We start from the raw sequence: 26,899 nt of genomic DNA, 5'->3' as shown, positions 1-26,899 counted from the left end.
AACACATTTTTTTTGGAGGGGATCTAGGTTTATTTTATAAGAACCATCCCTCATAATTAAAACTGATTCCCTAGCTCCCAAACAGGGCTACTCCATTAGTCTCCAAAATATAAAAAGTTACATCATACCCACCACCATTTCTTATTTATGCAATTTTATCCAACTTAAATTTGATAAAACAAAACTCCCCTTATATGCTGGGTATAAAGTTTATACAAAACAATGAAATAAAAGTGCATGACAAAAATGTAATGCTAAGCCTGTTTCAGAGAGTGAGGGTTCTAAAAAATACAAAGAAGTCATTTCCTTAAATTATAACCACTTATACCATTGCTCTAAGATCTAATTTCCATTGTCCTCACCTTCAAAATGGTTTCAAACAGAAAAACAGCCATACCTCCTGCAATGTCCCATCTCCTCCTGCAACAATGATCACATCTGTGTTTTCCATCAGTTCCAGGAGTTTCTTGGCTTGGCCCTCATAATCAGTCTGAAATACAAAAAGAAGTCTTTGGTAAATCTATCATCCCAGGGGCATAAGATCAAAGATGTAAAAACATGGGACATTTTCTTTAAAGTTTTACACAGAGTCTTTCCTTAAATTCTACATAATTAATAGACATGAAAAACAACAGTTATCAAAGCAATCATATATACAGTTTTATACTGTTTAGAGCTGAAAGGGAACTCAGAAACCATCTTCAACCTTCCTTTATTTTTTTTAAAAGATCTTATTTATTTATTTGAGTCAGAGAGCACACATAGGGAGAGTGAGAAGCAGCAGACACCTTGCTGAGCAGGGAGCCCGATGTGGGACTCAATCCCAGGACCCCGAGATCATGACCTGAGCCGACACTTAACCAACTGAGCCAGCCATGTGCCCCTAACCTTCCTTTAAAAACAAAACCCAAACCCAATGATTTGTCTCTGGTTATACAGTTGTCTATTCAAAGGACTCATTTCCAGTCCAGTGCAGATTCTATTACACTATTTACCCGACATCTTTCATCTGAAAGCAGGAAGTCAGGTCTATATGCAAATAGAGAGAAGCAGATGTAATGAAAAAAGTACAGATTTGGGAGCCCAAGAGACCCAGATTAAACCCCAACTCTGCTACTTTCAAGCTGAGTGGCCTTAAACTTTCAGGATCTTAATTTCCTTATCAATGAAATTATGTGTATTGGAGTTGCGGTAATAATAGCTTCCCCATAGTACTGTTATAAAGCAGCATATAAAGCAACTAGCAAGGTAACTGCTCATGACTGGTACGCTATCTAAATGAAAGGTTAGGCTTTGTTAGGACTAGACAGTAAGGCACAGGTGTGATTCAGAGTAGCAACGAAACAGTACCCAAACCTCACCATTTTTATTGAGATTATTTCCTCTCAGATACATATGCAGACTTCAATGAATCATCTAAGCTGCTGCCTCTAAAAGCAAACATTAAATTTTAAAAGACATAATGCAGCTAATATTAACATAGAAAACATCGCTTCCTATTGATACTGTACTAGACACACTAACAGGCAAAAATTAAAGATTTGAATCTCAAATAGGCTTAAAGCATGTAAGCACAGTTAACACAGAGGAAAAAGAAAGTCTCTAAACTAACACCATGAATTTTATGATGAATTATCCCCCTTTTATTCTAAAAATGAAATGGCTGGCTTTATAGTTACACATTTGCAAATACTAAATTTTTTTTAAAAGGATAGATGTCAATCCTGATTAAAATGACAGTTTGTGAGTACCCCCAAATAAATAATCCTTGGGAATCAGTATGGGTTTGCTAAGAATGAGGCTTTTCAGACTATTCTCATCTTTTTTGACATTACTAGATCAGCAGATACAGGAAACCAGACGGACGCTGTATCTACTCTTCAGCAGGCACCTGGCAAGCTAAGTGATGATATCCTTGGGGACAAGATGGAGAAATGTGGAAACAATATACTAAAATACAAGTAGGTTAGTTACCAACTGAAGGTCTGTACTCCAAGTGAGCAGTTCAGTGGAGTGACATCCAACTGAAGGTAGATTGCTAGTGACATTTCTTTGGGGCTCTCCCTTGAACCTTTTTTCAAGTTGACTCCATAGTGGAACCCAACTCAAGGCTTGAAACCACAACTGTGAAATCAAGACCTATGCTGAAATCAAGTCAGACACTTAACTGACTCAGCCATACAGGCAGCCCAAGCCTTTTTTTATATGATGCTATCAACAACAGAGATGAAAGGCATCTTACTGAATATGTAAATTGCAATCTTTTACAAAACAGACACTGGCCTCCTTACTATTCCTCAAACATGTCAAATACACTCCTGCTTCAGAGTCCTAGAAATGCAATATCCTCAGCCCAGATTCTTTCCCTCCTGCATCTGCAGGCCTCACTCCTTTGCAGCAGGTCTCCAAATGGTCATCTCCTCAAACCAGTCGTCTTTGACCTTCTGAAATAAACTAATACCCCCATTACTCCTAGTCCCCTTACTCTGCTTGACTTTTCTTCTTGGCACTCATCACCATGAGTTGTTGCTGACAAACCTTATGTTTTTGGTTTTTGTTTTGTTTTGTTTTGTTTCAGTATTTTACATTTTTATTTTAAAGTTTTTGCATCTGTTTCTTATCTGCATCTCTCCCTTTCCCACTTTCAATGGAAGCTCTTTGGCAACAGACATGGAAAAGTTTATTTTGTTCAGACTATATCCCCAAAACCTAGAACAGGGCTTAGCTCACAGTAGGCAGTCAATACTTGCAAAAAAGTTAATATAAGTACATGAATGAAAGAACCAAACTTCAAAAATATTTCAACAGACTTAATAGACTATAATTTAAAAGATCACTTTTGTAGGGCTAACATATTTGAGGCTCTGGTGTTAAGAAGAAAATTCCAAATGCACAAAGGAAGGATAAAAAATATAAAGTGGCCTAGTGATATTAAATAAAGAAAAGTGAATCAAGTCAATAGGTCTTGACTGGAGGACTGCTACTTCTGCTGGGTATGATAATGACACTGCAGTTATGCAGAAAAGTAGCCTTATTTTTTTTTAATAAAAAGTGCATACTGGGGATCCCTGGGTGGCGCAGCGGTTTGGCGCCTGCCTTTGGCCCAGGGCGCGATCCTGGAGACACGGGATCGAATCCCACATCGGGCTCCCGGTGCATGGAGCCTGCTTCTCCCTCTGCCTGTGTCTCTGCCTCTCTCTCTCTGACTATCATGAATAAATAAATAAAATCTTTAAAAAAAAAAAAAAAGTGCATACTGAAGTATCTAGGGGTAAAAATAACATGATGTCTATAATTTACTTCAGAGAACCCATCTACCATGTGAAGATGCCTGCTGGGGACCCTCTGAGCCAGACAAAAGCAGAGTCCACCTACAGATTCATGAGTTAGGCCATCCCTCCTCAGCCTTGACACAAAGGAGCCCAGCACAAGGTGAGACCACCACAAGGGCAGCTCTGAACAGACCGCTGAGCAACAGAACCTTAAGCAGAGAAGCAGCTGTCAAGGTAGTGTGTTATACTAGCAGTATATCACTAGTATAGAAATAAATATAGCAATAATTACAATAAACATTAATGGGTTCAGTTATCCAGTAAAAAGAGGGAAAAAATGATTGGATCTTTTAAATACCCTGTCATGCCTTACCAATAAAGCATCTAAAATATAAAGACACACAAAGGCTGAGAGTAAAGGAATAAAAATATCACATCAAGCAAAAACTAACCAAAGTAAGTTACTAGAGTCACTAAGAAAACTAAGTAAGATACACAGACCGTGGCCAAGGCAGTGCTGGGGCTGAAGAGAATTGCTCTAAGACAGGGTCAAAATGCCAGAAAAATGAAGTGATTTGAAACCTGTAAGCATCTATTGACATCATCTCAAAATATAAACAGCAAAAATGAACAAAACTACATAAACAGAAAATCCCCAATAGCAGTGGAAGAGTTCTAAACTAACCCGCGCCCCCCCCCCTTCATAATTTATAGTTAAAGCAGAAGAAAAAAGTCAGTAAGGACACAGAAGACTAGAACCACACAATGATCAGACTTGATTTACTGGGCATGTGTAGATCATGGTACCCAGTAAGTGGTACATATTCCTTTTAGGCATACGGGGAACATTTATGAAAACAAAACACACAGTAGGCCATAAAACAGAACCCAAACTTTCAAATGCTGGAAGTGTATTGACTATATTTGTTGACCATAATGCAATTAGATAAGAAACCATTAATAAAAAGATAACTAGAAAAACTTTATTTTGGGAAATTTTAAAACATGTCTAAATAACTTGTAGGTCAGGCAAAAATCATGACGTTAATTAGAAAATATTTTTAAATGAATGGTAATGAAAATATTAGACCCAAAACTTAGAAGATGCAGTTGAAGCAATAGAGAGAAATTTATAGCTTTCCATAAATTAGAAAAGGGTAAAAAGTAAGTAAGCATCCAAGTTAAAATGTCAGAACAGAACAGCAGGAAAAAATCTAAAGGAAGTTGAATGAAGGAAACAGTAAAAAACACTAGAAATTCATGAAAGAAACATAAACAAGAAGATCAACGAGCCAAAAAATGATTCTTGGCAAGGATTCATTGACACACCTCTCACAAGACTACTGAGAGAAAAAAATGGCACAAATAAATATTATGATTAAAATGAGATATCACAAATGTTTTGGTTTTTTTTTTTTTTTTTTTTAAGATTTTATTCATTTATTCATTAGAGGCACAGAGAGAGAGGCAGAGACACAGGCAGAGGGAGAAGCAGGCTCTATGCAGGGAGCCCGTCATGGGACTGGATCCTGGGTCTCCGGGATCACACCCCAGGCCAAAGGCAGCGCTAAACCACTGAGCCCCCCAGGCTGCCCAAGATATCACAAATGTTACATAAACTTGCAAGAAGAGGAAATTAGGAACTTGATACCAATTAATTTGAAACCTAGACGAAAAGAACAAATTCCCTGAAAATGTTGTCTCATCAAAATTCATTCAAGAATAGAACTTGACTATTTCTAGAACCACTAAAGACCTTTAATATATAAAACAGTTTCCCCTAAAAGACAGCTCTAGGTCCAGATCATTTGATTTGAGTTCATGTGAACATTCAAGGGAGCGCTTTCATGTAACCATGCTAGGATCTCTCATACACTGGGTCGTAACATGCATTACAAACACTCACATTGATGTTAATTCTCTTCCCCTTTCTCTCATCCCTGGAGACAGACAACTGGAAGACCACATCACAGACCACTTGGACAAAAGAGGTCAACATTTCATGGTAAAGTGGACTAAATTACCTTTTAATCTCTGATTTCATGAAACTGTGTAATATTAAAAATAAACCACAGATTTACAAACATAACAAGAGTGATTTTCACCAAATGCATACACACATATCACTTAAAAGTCAACAGAGTTTTGGGGTGTCTTCTATCTAGCACAGTTCCTGCTAACTTATCTTTGTCCCCTATTTTTAGCTGAATACTGCAAATTCTAAAGCTTTAACATTTAAAATTCCTCGCCAGAGAAAATGTTTACCTGTCTGTGGAACTACCAAGAAATTAAATTAACTACTCAAACTGGAAATTTTTTTATTTTCAGGAAAGAAATTGTTATAGCTAGAACCACTTTCATCTTTCAAGAGACAATAATTCCACATCCTAGCTTTCAGATGAAAGAAATCCAGTTCATGCCTCCATCTAATCTTATTCTGAAAATGAAAAGCTGACAATGCTTTGAAAAAAACAAAACCACTTTTATTAATGATCAGAACAAAGACACAACATTGATTTCTCTGTTCCCAGCCTCTTACGTGATAAGTGATTTCTGCTACAAAGTCAAGAGAAGAGGATAAGTTGTAAGGAGTGGTAGCTTGGATAAAATCAACACTCTGGAGTGTTCTTACCTTAACAACAGTCACATCCATGCCAGATAAGTGTAAAATCGGGGCAGCATTTTTTTCAAATAGAGTCCTGGCTTTGCTGTAGACAAAGGAAAAAATACAAAAATTTTGACCAAGTTCTCAAGAGGAAGAATAAAAAGCCCAACCACCTTCACTAGAGTAGAACAAGAAACAGCCTAAGAACACAGGTTTCCTTCATTTGTGCAAGTATAGGAAGTCAAACAAGTTATCAGGTTCTATGGGTAGAAATGGAGACGTCACTACTCTGGGGCCTCCAGTTTACCTTTGAATACAAACAGCTCTTACCTACTTGGGATGCTTGCAGTTCCAATCTAGTTTCTCTAGAAGAAGAATGTACACTACATATGGCCCTACTCAGGACACAATGTTTGATGCATTCAGCAAGCATTTCTTGAGTACCCACTATGTGCTAGCCACAGGTGTAAGAGCTAGGGATACAACATGACAAAGGAGACAAACACTTCCAACTTAAGGGTGATGTTGTCAGTCCTCATAGAACTTATTTATATTCCAGTGGTAGAGGGAAGAGAATATATTTAACATATACATTCCCAAGGGAATAATTTGAACCCCACAGAATATAGATTCTAGCTCAGTGGATACAACTTTTGAGGGAAAAAATATATCATTTTGAACAATTTGAAATACTAAGGTATCTCTATTTCTTGAGTTTCAAACCTGTAGTGACATCCCAGAGGAAGGAGCAAAATGCTTTTCCATGAAGGCAAAATTTCCACTAAGAAAGGAAAAGTCTGAAATTATCTAACGCAACTTTAGGATAATCAGTAGCTTGTCTGAATCACATCCTTCTCTTGGTTGCCCTATCACTTTGTACATACCTCTATTAGGAATTTTCATAGGGCACTGACAACCAGTGATTTGCAAGACAGTCTTTGGGACAAGACTGGAAGCCTTGCAAAAAAGACACCAAATCCTATAATCCTGAGTCCCTCAGCCTCTAGGATTATGTGTGGCACACTTACAAGATACTTAATAAGCATCTGATCAATTAATACACTAAGGTATGAATAAACGAACCTGCCCCCCATGTAGATATGTAAGTTCTGCAGGAAAGGAAACAACACGATTGTGAAGCCTTGTGAGAACAGAAACAGTTAAAGAGCCCTTTGAAGACAGAGAGAGAGAGAGAGAGAGAGAAAGAGAGAAAGAGAGCATGTGTGTGTGTGTGTGTGTGTGTGTTTTAAAAGCCACATCTTTGACAGTGATTCTTGTCCAATTAAGGTCAGGAGTCAGAAAAACAGCCCAGGAATCAAAGAATCCAAAAGTTGCAGAAAGTCCCAATGGCATAGTTTCAAAGTTGAACATACCAATCAGTGAACCTGTTATTCACCTAAGTATTTTCAACTACTGCATCAGAAAAAAAAACAAAAACTAGAACTTATAAAACAACGAACATGTAACTTCCACATCCACGTTTAGTCTTTTTAAAAAACCTTTTTTAAAAAAAAATAACATGCTTTGACTTTCTTAAGAGTATTTTATACTAGCAAGAGGTGCCATGGCAACTAATGAAGAGCATGTAGAGTCAAGCACAAACCAAATTCAACATTCTTTAAAAAATAACCACCAAAGGGCAGACAGAAACATGTAATACTTCTTATGAATTAAAACAGAAATAGAAAAATTGGACAAATTTTCACAAGAAACATTTAAAAAAGGTATCTCAAATCAAGGGCCTACTTGAGCATGTTGTAAGCAAATCACACAAATATCCCCTGCCCTTTCTCCTGCTCTGAATGCTTATCAGAATGAACAGGAAAGACTAAATGAAAATTCCCCCTCTCCAGCTCACTACTTCTGGGGCTTAACCCAACAACAAAGGGCTGATACTACGAATGTTTCTACTTCCAGGGTTGTTTTCCTTACTGGGTTGATAAGAAAAGATCAGTGGAGATAGATGAGCTCTCGCTAAGAAGCAAAACTCTGGACAAGTTTCAATCGGCTATATTAATTATTTACAACAAATCTATAACCTCCTCCAAGTTAAAGAAATAATGATTTGAACATTTAAGGCTTTTATTCACATCTTTGTGTGATGCCACGGCTATGGAAAATGTCTAAAATTCCAATGTTCCATATAAAAGATTGAAAAACAAGTGTTACCAGTAAGAAATGCATTATTTATTATATAATTAATGGTGAGATAGCACTAAGGCTAAATACAAAGTTTATATACCTACTGCAATTTCCAGGTCCACATACACACGCAAAAATAATTACTTCTTAATGTATTATTTATTAACGCTAAACACACAGTTATCTTATTTCTTAAAGCGCCTATGTAGCTTTAAACCAGTACTACATAATGAAATAGCTACATGATGAATTATATATTATATGTTAGAGTAGAGCCAAGATGACAAAAATAGTGCAATTAAATAGTGAAAGCTTTAGGAAAAAAAACATGCTGGAGAGTTTCAGAGTGGCTGATACCTAGAAGCATGCAAGGATTCACCTTGCGAAAGGGGACAATAATTTTAGAAGACTTTCCATAGCCTCACTTTTTTTTTTTTTTCCCATAGCCTCACTTTAAAAGATAAAAATGCTATACTTTTAATTAGCAACAATCGTGCCTCGGATAAACCTCATTGGCTACGATACTGCCACTGCACAAAGCTAAAAAATGCTATACTTTTAAACAGTAATTCACCTTTAAAAATGCCAACACATTTATATGTAAAAATGTAAACAGAACCTAAAACTGTTCTGAAAAAGTTTATTTTTTAACGTAATTATCCCTTGTAAGTAGGAACTTAAAATGACAGATTATAACAAACCAACGGTCATAAATTTTTCTCTATCAGAATTAGCAAGTTCCTAACTAACAGGTCTCTAAAGAAATAGCTAGAACAGTTATATTAAAGTAGCCAGAGGCACAAGCACTTTTGGGAAGAATGGGGGAGGAAAGGAGAGAATGCTTTGAACCTAGCTAACGTGTTAATAATAATCACAGTCGCTTATGTTCCTTTCATCCAGTGCTTACCATGAAGTAGAAATGCTGAACATGTCATAGGCATTATCTCGCTTAACTACAAAGGCACCTATTCTATATGGCAAATTTATAAGGTATGAACTATTACTTTTCCCACTTTACAGATGAGCATACTGAGGATTTAAGTCCAGTAATTCCCATATCACAAAGAGTATACAAGTCCGATCCCTCAAACACTGTGCTAGCTCCTGCCACAGACCCCCACTGTTTAATTATCTTAGATACTGTGACAACCTGTTCATGTGTTGGTTATTAAACAAGAATGATCAATAGGCATTAAGATTGGTGTGTTTATGGGGGAGGGAGGTGGCTCTAACAAAGCCAGTCCAGTAGGATTAGGCAGTGTCCCAGAGCCAGTTTAGACAATCTATAGACAAATACCTTAAACTGCAGAATTTAAAATAAGGCATGCGGCGCCTGGGTGGCTCTCAACTTCAGCTCAGATCATGATCTTGGGGGTTGTGAGACAGCCCTGTATCAGGCCCCATGCTGGGTATGAAGCCTGCTTAGGATTCTCTGTCTCTCCCTCCCTCTCCCCACTCTGCCCCTTCCTGCTCAGGCTTTCACTCAACACCCCCCACTCCCCCCCCCCGAAAAAAAGTATGATTTGTGTTTATATTTGTAAATCCATACTATCTAAAATTACTAGAGAAACTTATTTCAGAAACCCTGCATCTTACAAAAGACTACTTAAAAGCTGGTCCCAACTAGTCTTTGTTGTTCTTAATATCTTGACATCATTTGACTTTGATCTCTAGAATCCAACCTAATACATATTTATTAATTTTCCGATCCTCAGCAAAGACAAAAAGAATTGTTCTGGTCACTAGGGATAATAAAAGCTATTACTCACCTCCCCACCTCACATACAAACTTTTCATTCTTACGCTTTTAAGAAAATAATTTTAAGTTTTAAATGATTTCCTCTAAAAGCCTTCAAGGTCTCTTTTATTCACTTCTCCAACTGAATGAGAATAGTAACTAATATTGAAACTTTTTTTTTTTGCTTATGGTACTTTTTAAAAATTTATAGACTTTATTTTTTAGAGCAGTTTTTAAGTTCAGAGTAAAAATGAGCAGAAATTACAGAGAATTTCCACGGACCCTCTGCCCTGCTACACACACATACAGCCTCCCCCACTTTCAACATTCTGCACCAGGGTGGGACCTTGATACAATGAACATAAACACATGATTATCCACCAAAGTCCCAACTCTTCTTTACACCTAAATTCCCACAATTCCTTCACACAACTTTTCCAGGCCAGCTAGAGCAGGTCACAGACTGGCCGGTGACACAGCAAGGAACATCACTAGTTACTCCTAAGGCTAGGCCCCCGCCCCCCTGGGCCATTTCCTCAGTCAGGAAGACTAAGTGTTCTCCCTCTGCTGACCTCTAAGATCTAGCTCAAGACTCATTCCTTTTGGAAAGAATGTTTCTGACTTCACAAGCCTATCAATGCTCTAGGTTACCATGGAACATCCTGGACAGAGAAGGCCCAATTTTTTTTTTTAAATATATTTTGTTTGTTTATTCATGAAAGACACAGAAAGAGGCAGAGACATAGGCAGAAGGAGAAGCAGGTTCCCTGCAGGGAGCCCGATACAGGGACTCCATCTCACTACCTGGGGATCATGACCTGAGCCAAAGACAGATGCTCAACCACAGAGCCATCCAGGCACCCCCAAGCCTCAATTACGTAGATCACAACAGCAGGAGCTGTCACAAGCAGGTAAGATTCACTTGAGAGTATTAATTCTGGGAATTTTTTTAAGATTTATTTATTTACTTATTTGGGGGGTGGGGCAGAGGAAATGAGTGAGAGAATCCTAAAGCAAACCACCCCCCCAGCACCCCACCCCATGCAGCCCAACACTAGGGCTCCAACCCAGGACCCTGAGATCATGACCTGAGCCGAAACCAAGAGCTGGCCACCCAACCAAATGAGCCATCCAAGCGCCCCTAATTCTGGAATTTTTATTAAACTTCAATTAGACAAGTTTGCTAAGCATCAGTTAACTTTACAGTTATAGCTCATTAACCGCTCTTTCTCCATTACAAATTAATCTCATTGCTAAACGAGTACTGAACCTACTTTTTCCAATTCCATGCAATCCAACTAGCTGCCTGATATTCTGTGACTTTCTCCCCCCTCAGGAAAACTTTATGTGACAAACCACAAACTGAACTACCCTCTGCAAGCTGCAGGATTGAGAAACACCGTTGCCTTCTTCACTTGTGCATTGGGAGGAATGAGTTGATTGCCAAACACCTAGGAAGGAAGAAAGGAAAGTTTTCAGCAAATGTCTTTTATATTCAGTTAGTGATTACATATATTCTTTCATTACAAAGAAATCTACTTCCAGAAGACATGGTATGTACCCTGGGGGTTAAAATATCCTTTCATAATTTCATATTGACAAAAATACCATGAACCATCACCAAGTCTACCATTATTTAATGATAATCAGCTAAAATTTTTATAATAATAATAATTTTTTAAAAACCTGCTTCATCTACTAGAGATCGGTAGCTTTTCTTTTCTCTACAAGACATGGCTATGCCTATTATAAACACATAACCAGCAAGGCCACAGTCTATCAAAAGGGAAGTTTAATCCAACTGTCCTTAGTCTTCAGAATAATATAACCTTTTTCTCCTTCAATTTATTACTAAAGCTTATTCATAAAGAACCTTTGTGTTACCAATTAATCTTCACACATATAAAAAATAAACCTAATAATCTATTTGCCTCCTCCTCTTTACAGCCTTATATAACTTGATAAGTAAATAGCATCAACTAGGGGATTAAGGAGGGCACTTGTGATGAGCACTGGGTATTGTACGGAAGTGATGAATCACTACATTCTACTCTTGAAACCAATTTTACCATATATGTTAACTAACTAGACTTTAGAGACTTGAAATAAATAAATAATAATAATAAACAACATCAACTGGCAAGGGAAGGAAATATAATTAATATTTACTAAGCACCTAGTATTTGCCGCTCTCCTGCACATTATTCTTAGCTCTCAGAAACTTAGGAGGTAATTAAATGTCCTCATTTCAAAAGTTTAGAAAACCAAGATTCAGAAAGATTAAGTCCCTCAAAGTCACATAGTTAATAAATTATCAGCCTAGTATTTATATCTAATTCCAAAACCCCAACTTCTACTTTGTCAGCTCTGAGAATCAGTTAAAGGAGGTGCACAGAAACAGAGGTGCAGAGTCAAAATAGGAACGAACGTGAGCACTGCTAATCCACCTGGACTGGGGAAGGCCACCAAACAGAAAGAAGTAGGAAAGCACCAGAGTCAAAATGTGGAGTCTTTGATGGTGGGGAGCAGGTCACGGCCAAGGAGGCAGGACTCCGGTATGGAAGCACAAAGTAAAGACAGGAGAAAAAAATGAGCTCTACCATGATTTTTATGAAGTGGCCCTTTTATTAAGTGACCACCACCTCCCTGACAGTCCACCGGAGAGCCGTTCTCACCACGGTCTATTTCTTGCTTTAAAAAAATACACTTTTTCTGAATGCTTCAGGAAGATATCCTGTTTCTTTGTGAAGATTTCTGGTACATTATAATTTCTACTCTGTTGTCACTTTTACTGAATTCAACCTTAATATTTTGCTGCCAAATCTCCAAACACTGTAATGTGTTCTTTTGTTATCCGTACTTCTGGAATGTAGCCAGAAATTATTCAGTTAGCCAGTTTCTCTGACCTACCAGAGTCCAGATCTACAGTTCCAGATTATTCTCCTTTGTCCTGGTTTCCTAGTCTCTACAGTTCTTATTTACCCGCAACTCTCAGCTCAGGTTTATGGTGCGTTAAGGAGCTTACATAAGACTACAATGAGTTGAGTTTATGTGAGATTAAAAAAAATCATTCTTTTAAGAATTTAGTCTGTAAACGGAAGCCATAAACAGGAAAAGTAAGTAGAGTAGGCTCCAAGGATGAATTTACTTCCATTTGCCAGATGGAAGGGGCTCCATGGGTGCTGAGAAGGAAAGAACTAGAGGCAGGGGAAGAGGTAAATATACAAGAGCGAGCAGCAAGAAGAGGAAGAGTCTCTGAGAAAGGACAAGATGGCACTCAGAGCAGAGGGAGGAGGCATTTCCTTCACAAGGAGAGGACCCTGCGACACTCTTCCTTAGGGAGACCAAGAAAAGGTTCCCCTCCCAAGCTTTGCCAGTGGGGATCACTGCTCCTTGGGGTGGGGATCATTCATTTTCTTTTTTAAAAATAAGGATTTTATTTATTTATTCATGAGAGACAGAGAGAGAGAGAGAGGCAGAGACACAGGCAGAGGGAGAAGCAGGCTCCATGCAGGGAGCCCGATGTGGGACTCGATCCCAGGTCTCCAGGATCACACCCTGAGCCAAAGGCAGATGCTCAACCACTGAGACACCCAGGCTCAGGATCCCAGGATCATTCATTTTCACAACAGCAGAGACATAGGAGATAAACAAATGGAAAAGTAATCGAATTCTTAAAACATAGATTTAGAAGAGTCAAATTGCCACCAAAGTGAAGAATGTATTAATAGCATCTATTGTCATCATCATCCATGGAAGCATTTTGGTAACAAACCTGAGGTCTGTCACCCACCTCCTTTCACTAAATACATCAGACCTTTGTCGTTTTTTACTTCAGGTTTCTTTTTTGGTAGTTCTGATATTATAAGCTTAAATGACATACAACAAAAAAGCAACTCGGTTGTGGAAATTCACCTGCAAGGCATAACATATAAACTTGGAGAGAAAGAACAAAAATGTGGTCTTAAACTCAGAAGGATTTATAATTCAGCTATAATTAATACAGCCAGATACATGAATATTTAAGCACAGTATCATGGGCCTGGGAGAACAATGCACACGTGGTATGAATCGACTGTGCTGAACAGACAGGCTTTAAAAATATGAATCAACAGCTTTAAGAAGATTTGACTTTAAGAGGTAACACCTGTTCCGAACGGAAATCCTTGGGGGTTATTGGGATCAGGGAAGACTCAAGGCTCGGCCCGATCTTTAAGGACAACCACCGACATGAACAAATTCCCAGAGCTCCAACCAGCCCGTGTATGTGTTCTTAGGACTAATCCAGAAGTAAACAAGTCTAAAGGGGTGGGCGTTAGAACTGCTCTTCACCAGATGGTTAACTTCCTCACGTTCTGTTCAGAGCTGGCTCTCCGCCTGACTCATCCCCTGATAGTAGGGGAAAAAAAAAAATCCGAAACTGCACTGATGCAAGGCACCATGCAGGTCCCCCAGAATAGCTGGAGTTTTCTGCACAATGGAGATAAAGCGGGTTTTAATTTTAGCATGCTAAATGACATTACCTGAGCTTCTTGACAGGCCGCTCTCCTTAGCAGGTTGTCACTATCAAAGTAAACAAAGAGAATGAATATTAGCTTTAATAAGCAGGTTAAGATCCAAAAAAATAAAACTTTTCTTTTTTAAATAGGCACAACTCTTCTCTATGAAATATCCAAATGAAAATTTGTTAAAGACCTGTGACAAATCACGGATACACGTGAAAAGTACTGAGTGATATCCATGTTAGGTATCCCTATAGAATGGTAGGCAAAATACCCTCCCTCCAAGATGTCGACATCCCCATCCCCAGAACCTGAAAATATGTTACCTCACATGCAAAGGGGGTTTACAGACGTGATTAACTTTAGGATCTGGAGATAGGAAGATAATCCTGGATTATGTAGGGGAGCCTAACCTCATCATAAGGGTCCTTATGCCTTATGCCTTTAAAGCACAGAAAACTTTCCTGGCTGAGATCAGCAGCAAATGTGACCGTGGAAAAAGTGCCAGAATGGTGCAAGCCTGCTGGTGCTAAGGACGGAAGGAGGCCTCAAGTCATGGAATGGGAGTACTCTCTAGAAGCTGGAAAAGAAGGAAATGTTTCTCCTCTAGAGCCTCCAGAAGGAATGCAGTCCTTGTCAACACCTTGATTTTAGCCCAGTAAGACCTGTGTTGGACTTGGAACCCACAGAACCATAAGTTAATAGATGCGTGTCGTGTGAAATCACGAGGCTTGAGGGAATTTGTTAGTGAAGCAACAGAAGACTGATGCACATATACTGCATTTTTCTTATCCAGTGGAAATTTCTCAGGTCATTTGCCAGAAATAAATTTGATGTTTAGTTGCTACTGCTACTGTGTTATCTAAATCTCTTATTTTTTTATATCACTGATAGACACTCAATTATAGCACAAGTGAGAAATTTTGGTATGGGGTGAAATTTTGCTTGCAAAATGAAAACATTTGATCAGAAAAATGTTCGTCTATGTAACATAAAGGTTCCTAAAGTGTGTTTATGCCATTTATACTGTAAGAACACCTTAAATGACTGATTGCCCACCAGGTGCCAGAATCTTCTCCTCAAAAGAGTCAACTCTAAGGCATGTTGCTGGCATTGCTAAGATAGTAACTTCGACCTGGTTAATGATGGTTAAAACAATAAGCCAATAAACAATTTATAGGAAAGAATTAAAAGGAGAAAAGGGTTCTTTTTTAAATGATGGCACAGAGCAGTCAGTTTTAACAAGAAAGCATCAAGTGTGGGGAAGGATCACTGCTGCCCATCTGTGGGCATTTACTCAAAGAATAGGAAAACACTTAATTCGAAGGGGATACATAGACCCCCTAGGTTTATACAGCAGCATTATCAACAATAGCCGAATTATGGAAATAGCCTAAGTGCCAATCAATTGATGAACAAAGAGGATGCTGTATATATATTATATATATATACACACACACAATGGAATATTATTCAGCCATTAAAAAGGGTGAAATCTTGCCATTTGCAAGGACATGGATGGAGCTAGAGAGTATAATGCTGAGATAAGTCAGTCAGAGCAAGACAGATACCATAGGATTTCACTCATCTGTGGGATTTAAGAATCAAAACTAGAAAAGGGAAAGAAAAGAGAGAGAAATCAAGAAACAGACTCTTAACTACAGAGAACAAATTGATGGTTACCAGAAGGGAGTTGGGTTGGGGGATGGGGTAATAGGTGTTGGGGATGAAGGAGGGCACTTGTGAGGAGCCACTGGGTGATGCATGGAACTATTGAATCACTCTACTGTACACCTGAAACTAATAGAAAGAACACTACATTAACTATACTGGAATTAAAATTTAATTTAAAAAATACTGCCCGTCTGAAACCTAAGAACAACGTTCTATTAAAATTATAATGACACCATACCTCAAAAGTGCATGCTGTTCTATAATAGACATTTTAGGGAGACTAATCCCTTGTGAAGACAAGTCCACAAGCCACTTTAACTGCCAGGCTCCCCACCTGACTGAGTGATGTTGCCCCACTACTACCCTGGAGGCAAAGGAGAGGTACATAAGCTTTTCTCTCTTCCGCCACCTGAGATTCACAAATATGCATGTTTTGCATTTCTATCCAAATGCTCTCTGTCAACTGCTCTCAGGGAATCATCAACAATTACATAGATTTTACACACGCACAGACAAGATGAGGCTAATTAATTCAAAGTACAGAGCAATAAAATATTTAAAGATAATTAACATGTCAACAACCCTTTATAGGTGACTTTGACCCCTCACATTCATGACCTCTATACAATAAGGTAAAATACTAAATTCTTAGTAACCACTAGATCACCAAATAAAACTAGTCTCCTAGTAGTAACCTGAGCATTGTCACCAGATCCTCTTATACTAAACTAATCCTCAATCCAGCTTCCACACTGGCCCTGGAGGTACCACTACCACCACAAGGAACCACACAGAACTGTGCTCCTCCAAACAATGCCTGTATTTTTCCTATAGATAAACAACCTGTGCCTCCAGTTCTCTTCTACGATGAACATATCCTAAAGATTATTCCATACAAGCCCTCCATACTGCTACGAAAGCTACATACCTGCCTGTTCATTCCTGTCCATTTCCCCCAGCTGGCTCCTCCCCTCCAACTAGGGGCAGGCCTCTGAAAGTGCCAGGCTCCTCTGGGTCTTTAGTAACACACCACCTTCCTTACTGCATTTCAGCCACACAGATTCCTGTGGGCCTAGATGAAAAGAGAATGGCCCCAAATACACACAATAGAGCACCTTGGATCACTTTTTCCTAAATTCTTTCCGGATAGAAGTAAAATTTTGAATGTTAACTTGTGATTAAGTATGTAATTAAAGACTTCAGTTCTCTTGAGCTTGCTAATACTCCTTGATTTATCAGAGTGCTATTCAAAAATCAAAAGATTCCTTTAAAATTAATTCCCTGGATTTTAATGTGCCAGATGGAATAGGCTGTCAGTGCCACCTGTGAGAAAGCTAGACTATGTACCAATTTAAATTCTACAAAAGAAAATCTCATTATAATCATACTTAATTTTTTTAAATATCAAAAATGGTATTAGCCATCTTGATCTTGCTCTCTAAACCAAGGTGTTTCTAAAAATCAAACATATCCTCAAAGAAAAAAAGATCTCTCCCATTGATATAGTCTGATGGTCTATAGCCAGTTCTGAAAACTATTTCAAAAAAGAAATTCCAAAAATGTTTCAAGAAAGGCAGCTTTCTTTTGGAATAAAAGAGAAAATAAGTTGAAATTCAAAGAGCAACTCCTAGGTGTCAGATACTAGGACAGTTTTTCTCAAATACCTTTAACCTTTGTAACAGCCTTGCAAGACGGGCATTCTCATTTTATGTATGAAGAAGTTAAGGCTCAGAGAAGGAAAAGACTTGCCCAAATTCACCATGTTACTCAATAGTAGACTAGAATTCAAACCCATGCTTACTTGACCCTGAAATACATGCTCTAATGTTTTTTCTTAACTTCAGACAATACTGATTGTACAACGCTCGTTAGCATATACACTTTATAGCACATTCATTAATCACATTACTTCTTAATCTCATCTAATTTTTAAAATTTACATTCATATAATTTTTTTAATAAGTTCAAGTGCAACTACCCAGATTTGGTCCTGACCCAAAGCAGCTTAGGATCTAGTGGCAAGAACAGCAAGTATCAGTGATAAAATAAAAGATGTGTTTCTTGACAAATGAAGTGCCAGGCACTCTGCTGGGCATCGAGGATATACTGATGAATAAACCCAAGATTCCCCATCCTCATGAAGTTTACAGTTTAGAAGGGAAAAAAGACAATCCAACAGGCAGTCATAATGTGATGTGACTTTTATGTGTTCCATAATGGGGGCCCACTTAGGAATAGCTAACCTAGTCTTGGGGGAATTAGAGAAGGCATTTTATCTTTTTTTTTTTTTTAATATTTTTTTAATTTATTTATGACAGTCACACACAGAGAGAGAGAGAGGCAGAGACACAGGCAGAAGGAGAAGCAGGCTCCATGCACCGGGAGCCTGACGTGGGACTCGATCCCGGGTCTCCAGGATCGCACCCTGGGCCAAAGGCAGGCGCCAAACCACTGCGCCACCCAGGGATCCCGAGAAGGCATTTTATAGGAAAGGACAGTGAAATGTAAATCCAGGGGAGAAATTAGAAGTGGCAGGGCAAAAACAGGGAGGAGAACATGGGCAAAGGAATAGACTGTAGGAAGCTGAGAGGACAGGCCCATACAGGAAATTGAAAGTAGCTCAAGACAGCCAGAGGCAGCCTGCCACGGAAGAAACCATACAAGAGGAGGGCAGGGACCCAGCCAGGCCATCAGTGGCCTTTTAAGCTATTTAAGGAATTGGGATTTTACCCCAAGGGCCGTAAGAAACCACCAGAGGGTTTTAGAAAGATCTGTGATGTTAGAAGGACTACTCTGGTTGCAGTGTGAGGTTGGCCATGGTCAAGGCAAGACGATCTAGGGAGACCAGGGTGGGTTCTTCGGGAACGCAGGTGAGGGATGCTGACATAATGACCCCTGGAACCAGGATCGAGGAGAGGACAGAGGCAACTGGTATTTAGGAGGCAAACTTAAGGGCTGACCTGTGGGGACTGAAAGGAAGGGAGGGGTCAAAGGCAGTGTCCACATTCTTCTGCTGAGCCCTTGGCAGAAGGTGGTAACACTCAGAGACAGAAGACAGTACGAAGTACAGGTCCAGGAGGGAGGAAGCCAGGGTTTGTTCTGGATCTGTAGATCTGAGACAACGGTGAGTCCAGGTGGAGGTGTCCAGGGGACAACTGGAAAGACATGTCTGGAATTCCAGACAGTGATCCTGACTAAAGATACATGTGGTAATAGTGGGCTGAGAGCGGAGCGGATTATCTACATGAAGAGACAGGAAGCAGCAGGAAGAGATGCTCTGAGTCCTGGGATAGACGACAGAACACCAGATGAATCTTAAGTACACTGATACTGCACCTCACCTGAAAACCAAAGAAAAATGTGCTGAGGGGCTCCTGGCTGTCTCAGTCAGTGGAGCGTGTGACGCTTGATCTTGGGGTCATGAATTTGAGCCTCGAGTTGGGTGCAAAAAAAAAAAAAGAAAAGAAAAGAAAAAGAAAAAGAAAAAGAAAAAGAAAAAAGAAAAAAGGAAAAGGAAAGAAAAAGAAAAATGTGGTGGATAACTGAAGAAAGAGATTAAAAATCACTTCCTTATCCCCCACCTTGCCCTCGATGCTGCCTCCCTCCCTCTCGGCAGGCTGCACGTTTTGCTCTTCCTAGAACACACAATGAGTTTCACCCCTGCAGGGATCTGATTGTTCTAACCTCTCTCCCTTTTAAAAACACAAGGAGGCCAAACACAATACCACCCACCCCCTTACCTACCCCCCCCCCCCCCCACAGAACTGCTTGTCTTCTCTTTTTTCCTTCATTATAACTGCCTGGAATTCATGGATAATTCACCATTTTCTCTTCCACAGTACACAGCACAGAGTCTTGTAGATAAAAGGTTCTCAATAAATAACTATTTAATAAGTAAGTGGCAAATGTTTGAACAGGAGAGATTGACTCACGGTGCTCATGGGCAGACTTTGTCCTGCAGGAAAAAATTGAAGGTGATTCTTTGTAGGAGTATCTGGCATTCTCGAACCAACGGATCACCTGGGATAGTTTTTAATTGTGACTGCCACCAAAGGGCAAGAGAAGAAATGGCTGTGGTGCAGCAGAGGATGAAGGAAGACCTAGAGCAGTCATGAAAACCTGACCGGATTAAGACCCACGGGTATGTATGTGTGTTCTGGGGACAGGGTAATAGAATCAGTACCATGTAAAAAGCTCAGTGAGGAACCCCTTTTGGTATACCAGGGAGCACCACCAGAACTGCCCCAGTGGCTGAGTCTGGTATCACAGAAATTCTAGACTGTTAATCGGTCAAGAACGTGAAGGTGAACCCAAGACCCTGTTACCAAAAAAAAGAAGTACTGTATATAAATTCTGAGCCCGTGCTCTTTCTACTACATCATGCTGCCTCCCAAGAGAATTGAAGTTTAACACAATTTAAAAGGTAGTTGCAAAAAAAATTAAAAATAAAAATAAATAAAAATAAAATAAAAGGTAGTTGCACTGGGGTACCTGCATGGCTCAGTAGTTGAGCATCTGCCTTTGGCTCAGGTTGTGATCCTGGGGTCCTGGGATTGAGTCCCACACTGGGCTCCGTGCAGGGAGCTTGCTTCTCCCTCTGCCTGTGTCTCTGCCTCTGTGTGTCTCTCATGAATAAATAAAATCTTTAAAAAGTAATAAAATAAAAATAAAACACAGTCACATCAAAAAGGGTCCCTGAAGATCTATCTGCTCAGTACTAAAATGCAAGTTCTTTGACAGAAACCAGAAGCTTCTGGATTAGAAAATGAAAAAAATCTGCTGATGTCACTCTGCCTGAGGCTTTAAAAGAATACGAACATGCCTGCTACCACAGGAAATGGGATGCTCACAATTTATTCAGAGCCATATGGGTTTTATTTATTACTTTGGGACTGCAAAATAAGATAAGTTGTTATTTCAATAACAACTTTACATGGAAAGAAAAAAAATCATATTGATCCATCTTATTTCCCAAAAAAGATATTTCCCACTACAGTCTAGAGGCAAATTGTACAGCAATTTCTACCACCGGCTTTTCCCTTGGTGCACGCAAACCCAGTTTCCGCTTCGCGCAAAATGGATTTCAAGTTTAGATGGTTATAACAACTACTTCAACTTATCTGAGCTTCCTAGAATAATTAATCATGATATCACCAGTGGCAGGGCCCACGGGTTGTCCACCTAACAGCCCGGATGAAGTGGAAATGAAAGCACAGGCAGAAAAGAACCTTAGAGAAGAGATTCTCTTGTGTGCAGAGCAGGGGAGCTTTGTCAAGTATGCGTCACCCACACCCCAACTCCTGATCCAAATACATAAAGACTGTCACAGTGAGGAACGTCACACATGGGGAAATACTGCTCATCTCTGCCCAAGAGAAAGCCTTGTCACCAAGCAGGAAGACATGCAGCCTACTGCAGAAGCGTGCTGGATCTCCTGGGCCTGAAGAATGCTCAGTCGAGAGAAGTAAATGGATAGTGTGATAGGCTACACACTCCAGGAGAACAATAAAGACGTTGATGGCTTTTGGAAAGGATTTTAGGGCCTTCTGGTCTGGTCCTTCCACTGAACCAGAGGATGATGTGCCTTCTTGTTCGCCAGGCCTCTCCATGATGTGCTATCTGCTACTTTAGAAATTTGTATCTTCTCACCTCTCCCAACTACAATGCGATAAAAAAGTTCCCTAATGTCAGGAAAGTATCAAGGGTCAAGAAGAAGTCTTATAACCATACATTAAGTGGTGACTGTCTTCATTTCAGTGCCCCTTAGAGTGCATAAAAGGAGAGAGAAAATAAGAAGTCAGGCAAGCAATCGCAAACATCAAAATTCTGTCATCCCTGTTGCGGATGGTGAAGTTTAGCAAAGGAAAAACAAAGCTAAGTATACCACCAAATGTAAAGGACAAGTGCAGGGCGCCACTTCCATCCAGGCTAGTGAAAAGTACACCACACTTGCATTCAGGAATTTTGAGGTCTAACGGTACCTCTGGATGGACTGCTTTACTTGGTGGTATATTTAACAATATACAAGGATCAACATTTTTTCTTCCTTTTTTTTCTTTTAACACTTTCAATAACAATATAAAGCAAGCCAAGGGCATAATCCCCAGACTGTATTTACTAATACAGGAAAAGGAAGAGGTGTCCGTCACTCAAGTCCACAGGGAACAACAATGGGTAACTCAGCGCTGAAATTAAAAATCTAGTGAAAATAGCTACTCCTTTAAGTTACACACAAGGTGGGGATCCCTGGTGGCTCAGCAGTTGAGCATCTGCCTTTGACTCAGGTTGTGATCCCGGTTTCCCGGGATCGAGTCCCACATCAGGCTCCCTGCATGGAGCCTACTTCTCTCTCTGCCTTTGTCTGTCTCTCTGTCTCTCATGAATAAATAAAATCTTTAAAAAAATTTTTAAATGGAAATGAAAAGTTACAAGGTACTTTCATCTACTTATGTAGGAAAAGGAAACGCAGAAAACATTGCATGGAGGTTAGGTCAGCTGTTCGAGAGGAAAAGCATAGGCAGAGCTGTTACAAGCTGTTCTCTATAAACCACATGCATAAGGAGGCATTTGCTCTGGGCTCAAGGATACAGGCCAAACCTTCTGACTTAGCGATGCATAAACTAGTCAACCTCTATGGTCAGCGTCTCTGCTGCTCCATGACGCGCACTGATGGAGCTATCAGTGACTACCTAGAGAGGGGTTAGTGTCAGCAGCAGCTACGACTGTTGTCTCGGCAGTCTTGGAGCAGCTAATGCCACTGACAGAAACAGCCCTAAAAATTATGTGAAATCAACAAAACTTAAATACACCTCCTGCCCTTCCATCTCGGTCCCCCCTACCGCACCCCAACCACCACCAAGAAACGTATGGGAAAGAAGCAGTGCAGCTCTTTTTAAAAAGAAGAAATCTGTTTTCTAAATAAAATGACAAAAGAGCTAAAAGGAAAGGGAGTTTAATTAAACTTCATCATGCTTACAAAAAAGTTCCCCTATTCCCTATCAAATCTGAGCTGACAGGCGTGTTATTTAATTGCCCATAAATGAGCTTCTTTAAATAGCACCTATTAATACCCCAAACTTTAGCATCAGCTTGTGCAGAGAGAGAGAGAGTACCTTGAAATGGCTGAAAAGCAATACGAACTGCTTTCTTAAAACTGCAACAGAATGTGAAATGAGGAGAAGCCGTGAAGAGAAAAGCCCTGCTACCTTCTTCCCATGCTGAACCACCTAGGCCCTGGACCACCAACTGCAAAGTCAGAGGCTAATCTGAACTGATGTCAAGGTAAAACATCTGCTTTGTCAGAACCCCCGCGAGAGCAAAAGATGAAGCCCAAGACATTACTGAAACCATAATCTGTACCAAAAGAAATAATACGGGTCTAGTCAAGTGTGGCTCATGCATAATTTACCCCTGGAATCTAACACATTTCCCCCTAGATATGCTGTCAGGGTCTCAAACCCAACATAGCTAAAAGGCTCTAGAAATATACCTCCTCCGTAAACCAATTCTCCCTGGCGGCTTGCCTCTTTCTGTATCACCAATTATCCTAGTCTTGAAACCAAAAAATGACTTCTCCTCCCCTCCTTCAACCAAACAGCCAGCCCATCATCTAATGATAATAACGGCTAGCATTTATCAAGGGGAAGCCATGAGCCGGGCACAGTACCAGGTACTGCTAGGACACACACCAGCTCACTTAATCCTTACACCTAACCTCTAGGCAGATCCCATTATCCCATTACCCCAGAAGGAGACTGAGGTGCAGAGGTTAAGTGCATTAAGTAGCTTGATAAAGGTCACAGAATGAGTAAGGAGCAAAATGCAAACCAAACAGAAGTCTCTCTGCCCGGGTATTACATTGCCAAGCCTCATTCTGCCCATTTAGTTTTCCACTCCCAATGCCCCCACTCTGGTTTGGCTCTCTTAGCTTCTATGTACACTACCGAAATGCACCCCCACCCCAGCCTTCACACACCCTCCACTCCAGTGTCTCTTGCCCAGGGGTGCCAGACTAAGCTTCCTGAGCGCCACTTTGTTCATGGCACGCTCCTCTCCCTTAAACATCTTCACCGAGTCTCCACTGCTCACCAAATACTACAAACTGCCTACAAAGACCTCCATAATTGGGCTTTCTCCCCCATCCTACTGAAAAAATCTAACTGTAATCTATAGCGAAGTCAAACTCTTTGCCAATCTCCAAAAATACACTGTGAGTTTCCATTTTCTGACTATGCTCCAGTCATTAATCTCACCTAGTACACTGTCCCACTCACTTCAAGGCCCAACTCAAAATACATCTTTGTTGTTATGCTTTCTCCCATAAGGATGGAAAAACCAGAAGAAGAAAAGAAGTGCTATTTCTGATGGAGAGCTTTGTCTCCATCCGTGCCTGGCCCCATCCTAAGAGAAATCGGCATGACAACCTGAGTTCTACTACCATCTCCAAATTACAGGGAATTCAAGCATAGCGATGTTGCATAGCTGGTAGGTGTGAAGTCGACATTCTAACTTATATGGTCACTCCTTCTGTTAACCATGTGGCTCTGGTAACTCTCAGAAGTGAATGTTTTCCCTTCCTAATGGGTGGACTAAACCGATTGCCTCTGAATCCAATATCCCCCAAAACAGGACAACCCAACACCATGTACCTTCTGACGTGATACGGTAAGAAGTCCACAACCCAGGGGGTGCCTGGGTGGAGCAGTTGGTTAAGAGTCCATTGCTTTCGGCTCAGCTTATGGTTTCAGGGTCATGGGATCAAGCCCCGAATTGGGCTCTGCGCACATCATGGAGTCTAGTCTGTTTGAGATTCTCTCTCTCCCTCTGCCTTTCCCCTCCCCCAGCTTGCTAGCACACTCTGTCTCCATCTCTCCCTCTAAAATAAATAATGTTTAAAAATTAAAACTGCAACATATGTATGAAGCATTCTTGCACCAAAAAATTAAACCTGAATCTAACCTTCAGTAGACACACAAATCCCCTGGGGACACAGTTAAATGAACATTTGGACTCAGTAGGTCGGGGGGGAGGGGGTAGTTGGGGGCCTGGGATCTGTGTTTCTAATCTGTTCCCAGGAGTAACTGTGCTTTGGATAACGAAAATCTAACAAGCATCTGGGTCTAATCACCATTTTACAAGTCACAGGAACAGATTAAACAACTCAGGGCTGCGGCTACAATGAGGAAAGTGAGGTACTTGCCTAAGGGGTAAAATTTAGGCCAAAAAACACAAAGGAGACAAATATTTTAATACAATAATTTTTAAAATCAAAATGAATCCGAAAGACCCATGATGAACACAGTAACCCAGTCTAAACTGAAGACAGAACCAGGACACCGATGTTTCTCCTTGCCTCAGGCTCCCACAGGGCTCCAGAGGCATGGAATGAACAGCATAAGTTATCCGCCAAACCTCGAGTATGAAAAATTCTCCAGAGCAAATGCAGACCTGTCTGGTTTTGAAAATAGATATACACTACAAAACGAGGAGGGGGTTAGAGTTTGTGAGGCTTCAGAAACAGGCACTAAATGCAATGTGTGAAAACTTGTTTTGATATTGAATAAAACCATAAAACAAAATTTGAGGAGGATAGGTAAAATATAAAGACTGTATATCAGGGAACATAAAATAATTTTATAATTTTGTTAGGTTCATCATAACAGCATGGTGATTTTTAAGCTCTTACTTATTAAAGTATTAAAGTATAAATGATAGAAGCTAGAATTTCTGGAATCTGCCTTAAAATATTCCAGGAAAAAAAAAAGTAGAAAAATAAGATTACTAAAATGTTGATGTTTAATGAGGATGGGTGATGACACCTGGGGATTAATTATCCTATTCTAATTTTTATATGATTAAGATTTCCATCATAAAAAAAAACTTTAAAGTAATACTTTCTTTTCTTAGGCATCCCTAACATTTACTTTATACCCTCCAATAGGACATAGCACAGAGTGCTTCAGACGTCTCTAATAAAAGTAACTGCTTTTTAAAATCTGTGCCAGGAGCTGTGATTATAAGTCCTAAGTGTGGCAATAATGTTGTCAGATACTATATGGATGAATAAAGCGGAGTTTCACAACCTGGTATAATCTGCCCAAAGTCACATATCCAGCAAGTGACAAACAGAAAGCTTGGACCCAGACCCACTCAGCCTAGATTTGAAGCACCACGTTGTAATTTCGGTCTATGCCTCATGGGGCTATTGGCAGAAGACAACCTGGGCTCACAGTTATCCACCGTTCTCATGCTCCCTTAGACACAGAAGCCATTTCCAGAGGTTAACATGAGGACCACCTGGTTTGGAATCACAGCTCTAATACTTATTAGCTGTGTGACCTTGGACAAATTACTTAATCTTGCTGTCCCTCAGTTTTTTCATCTGTATAAAGCTATTAATCTCATGCTAGTACGAGATTAATAACCATCTCAAAGTTGTTCGGAAGATAAAATGAGTTAATAAACGTAAAGTGCTTAGAATCGTGTCTGGAACGTGACAAGCACTGATTAAGTGTGATTATTACTATTGCTAAGTTCTCAATAAAACTGAATGACACTGAACATACACGTGCGTGTGCACACACATGGGCCAACTTATACCATTTATTTTTATCTCTTCTAAGTAATTACTTTTGGCCACAGACCTTGAAAGGTAGGCTCCCACCCGGCTTATGAAAGTCAATATATAATAATCAAGATTAATGTTTCTATATTCAGAGGGAAAAAAACTCCACTATTAAAAACCTAGGGACACATGACCCAGGACTGTCACTATAATACGATTATTATTTTTAAAGTTTCATATTGAGGGAATTATCATGTTTATGGGATTTTAAAATCTCCAAGAAAATATCAGGAACTCTGGCTGAGAGGCTAGATGCCCCACAGCAAAAACAGGAGGGAGCCTTGGGTCATAGGCCACGGAGCAGAGAGAATTGGTGCTGAGCCAGAGAACGAAAGCTGAACC

The 26,899-nt window shown here is 39.8% G+C and overlaps 1 protein-coding gene and 1 pseudogene across 7 annotated transcripts in view; both read right to left on the bottom strand.

Moving 5' to 3' along the window:
* The window catches only part of AGK (acylglycerol kinase), an 81,002-nt gene that overhangs the window by 40,896 nt on the left and 13,207 nt on the right, over nt 1-26,899 (bottom strand). For all 7 annotated transcript variants that reach the window (XR_013353357.1, XR_013353356.1, XR_013353358.1 and 4 more), the window contains 4 exons: nt 14,281-14,320; nt 11,129-11,208; nt 5,905-5,980; nt 398-490 (listed from right to left, as the gene is read on the bottom strand). Coding sequence is in view for 4 of the 7 variants with exons in the window: in XM_077850178.1 (XP_077706304.1) it covers nt 398-490; nt 5,905-5,980; nt 11,129-11,208; nt 14,281-14,320 (289 nt within the window). In the remaining 3 variants the exon portion in view is untranslated. The remainder of the gene's footprint in view (nt 1-397; nt 491-5,904; nt 5,981-11,128; nt 11,209-14,280; nt 14,321-26,899) is intronic.
* Nucleotides 8,398-8,561, bottom strand: LOC144285152 (U4 spliceosomal RNA; annotated as a pseudogene).

Source organism: Canis aureus, chromosome 15 (genome assembly GCF_053574225.1).
Source record: "Canis aureus isolate CA01 chromosome 15, VMU_Caureus_v.1.0, whole genome shotgun sequence".
Classification (NCBI taxonomy): Eukaryota; Metazoa; Chordata; class Mammalia; order Carnivora; family Canidae; genus Canis; species Canis aureus.
Note: the sequence above shows the minus strand (reverse complement) of the source record. Positions and strands in the feature narration are given on the sequence as shown.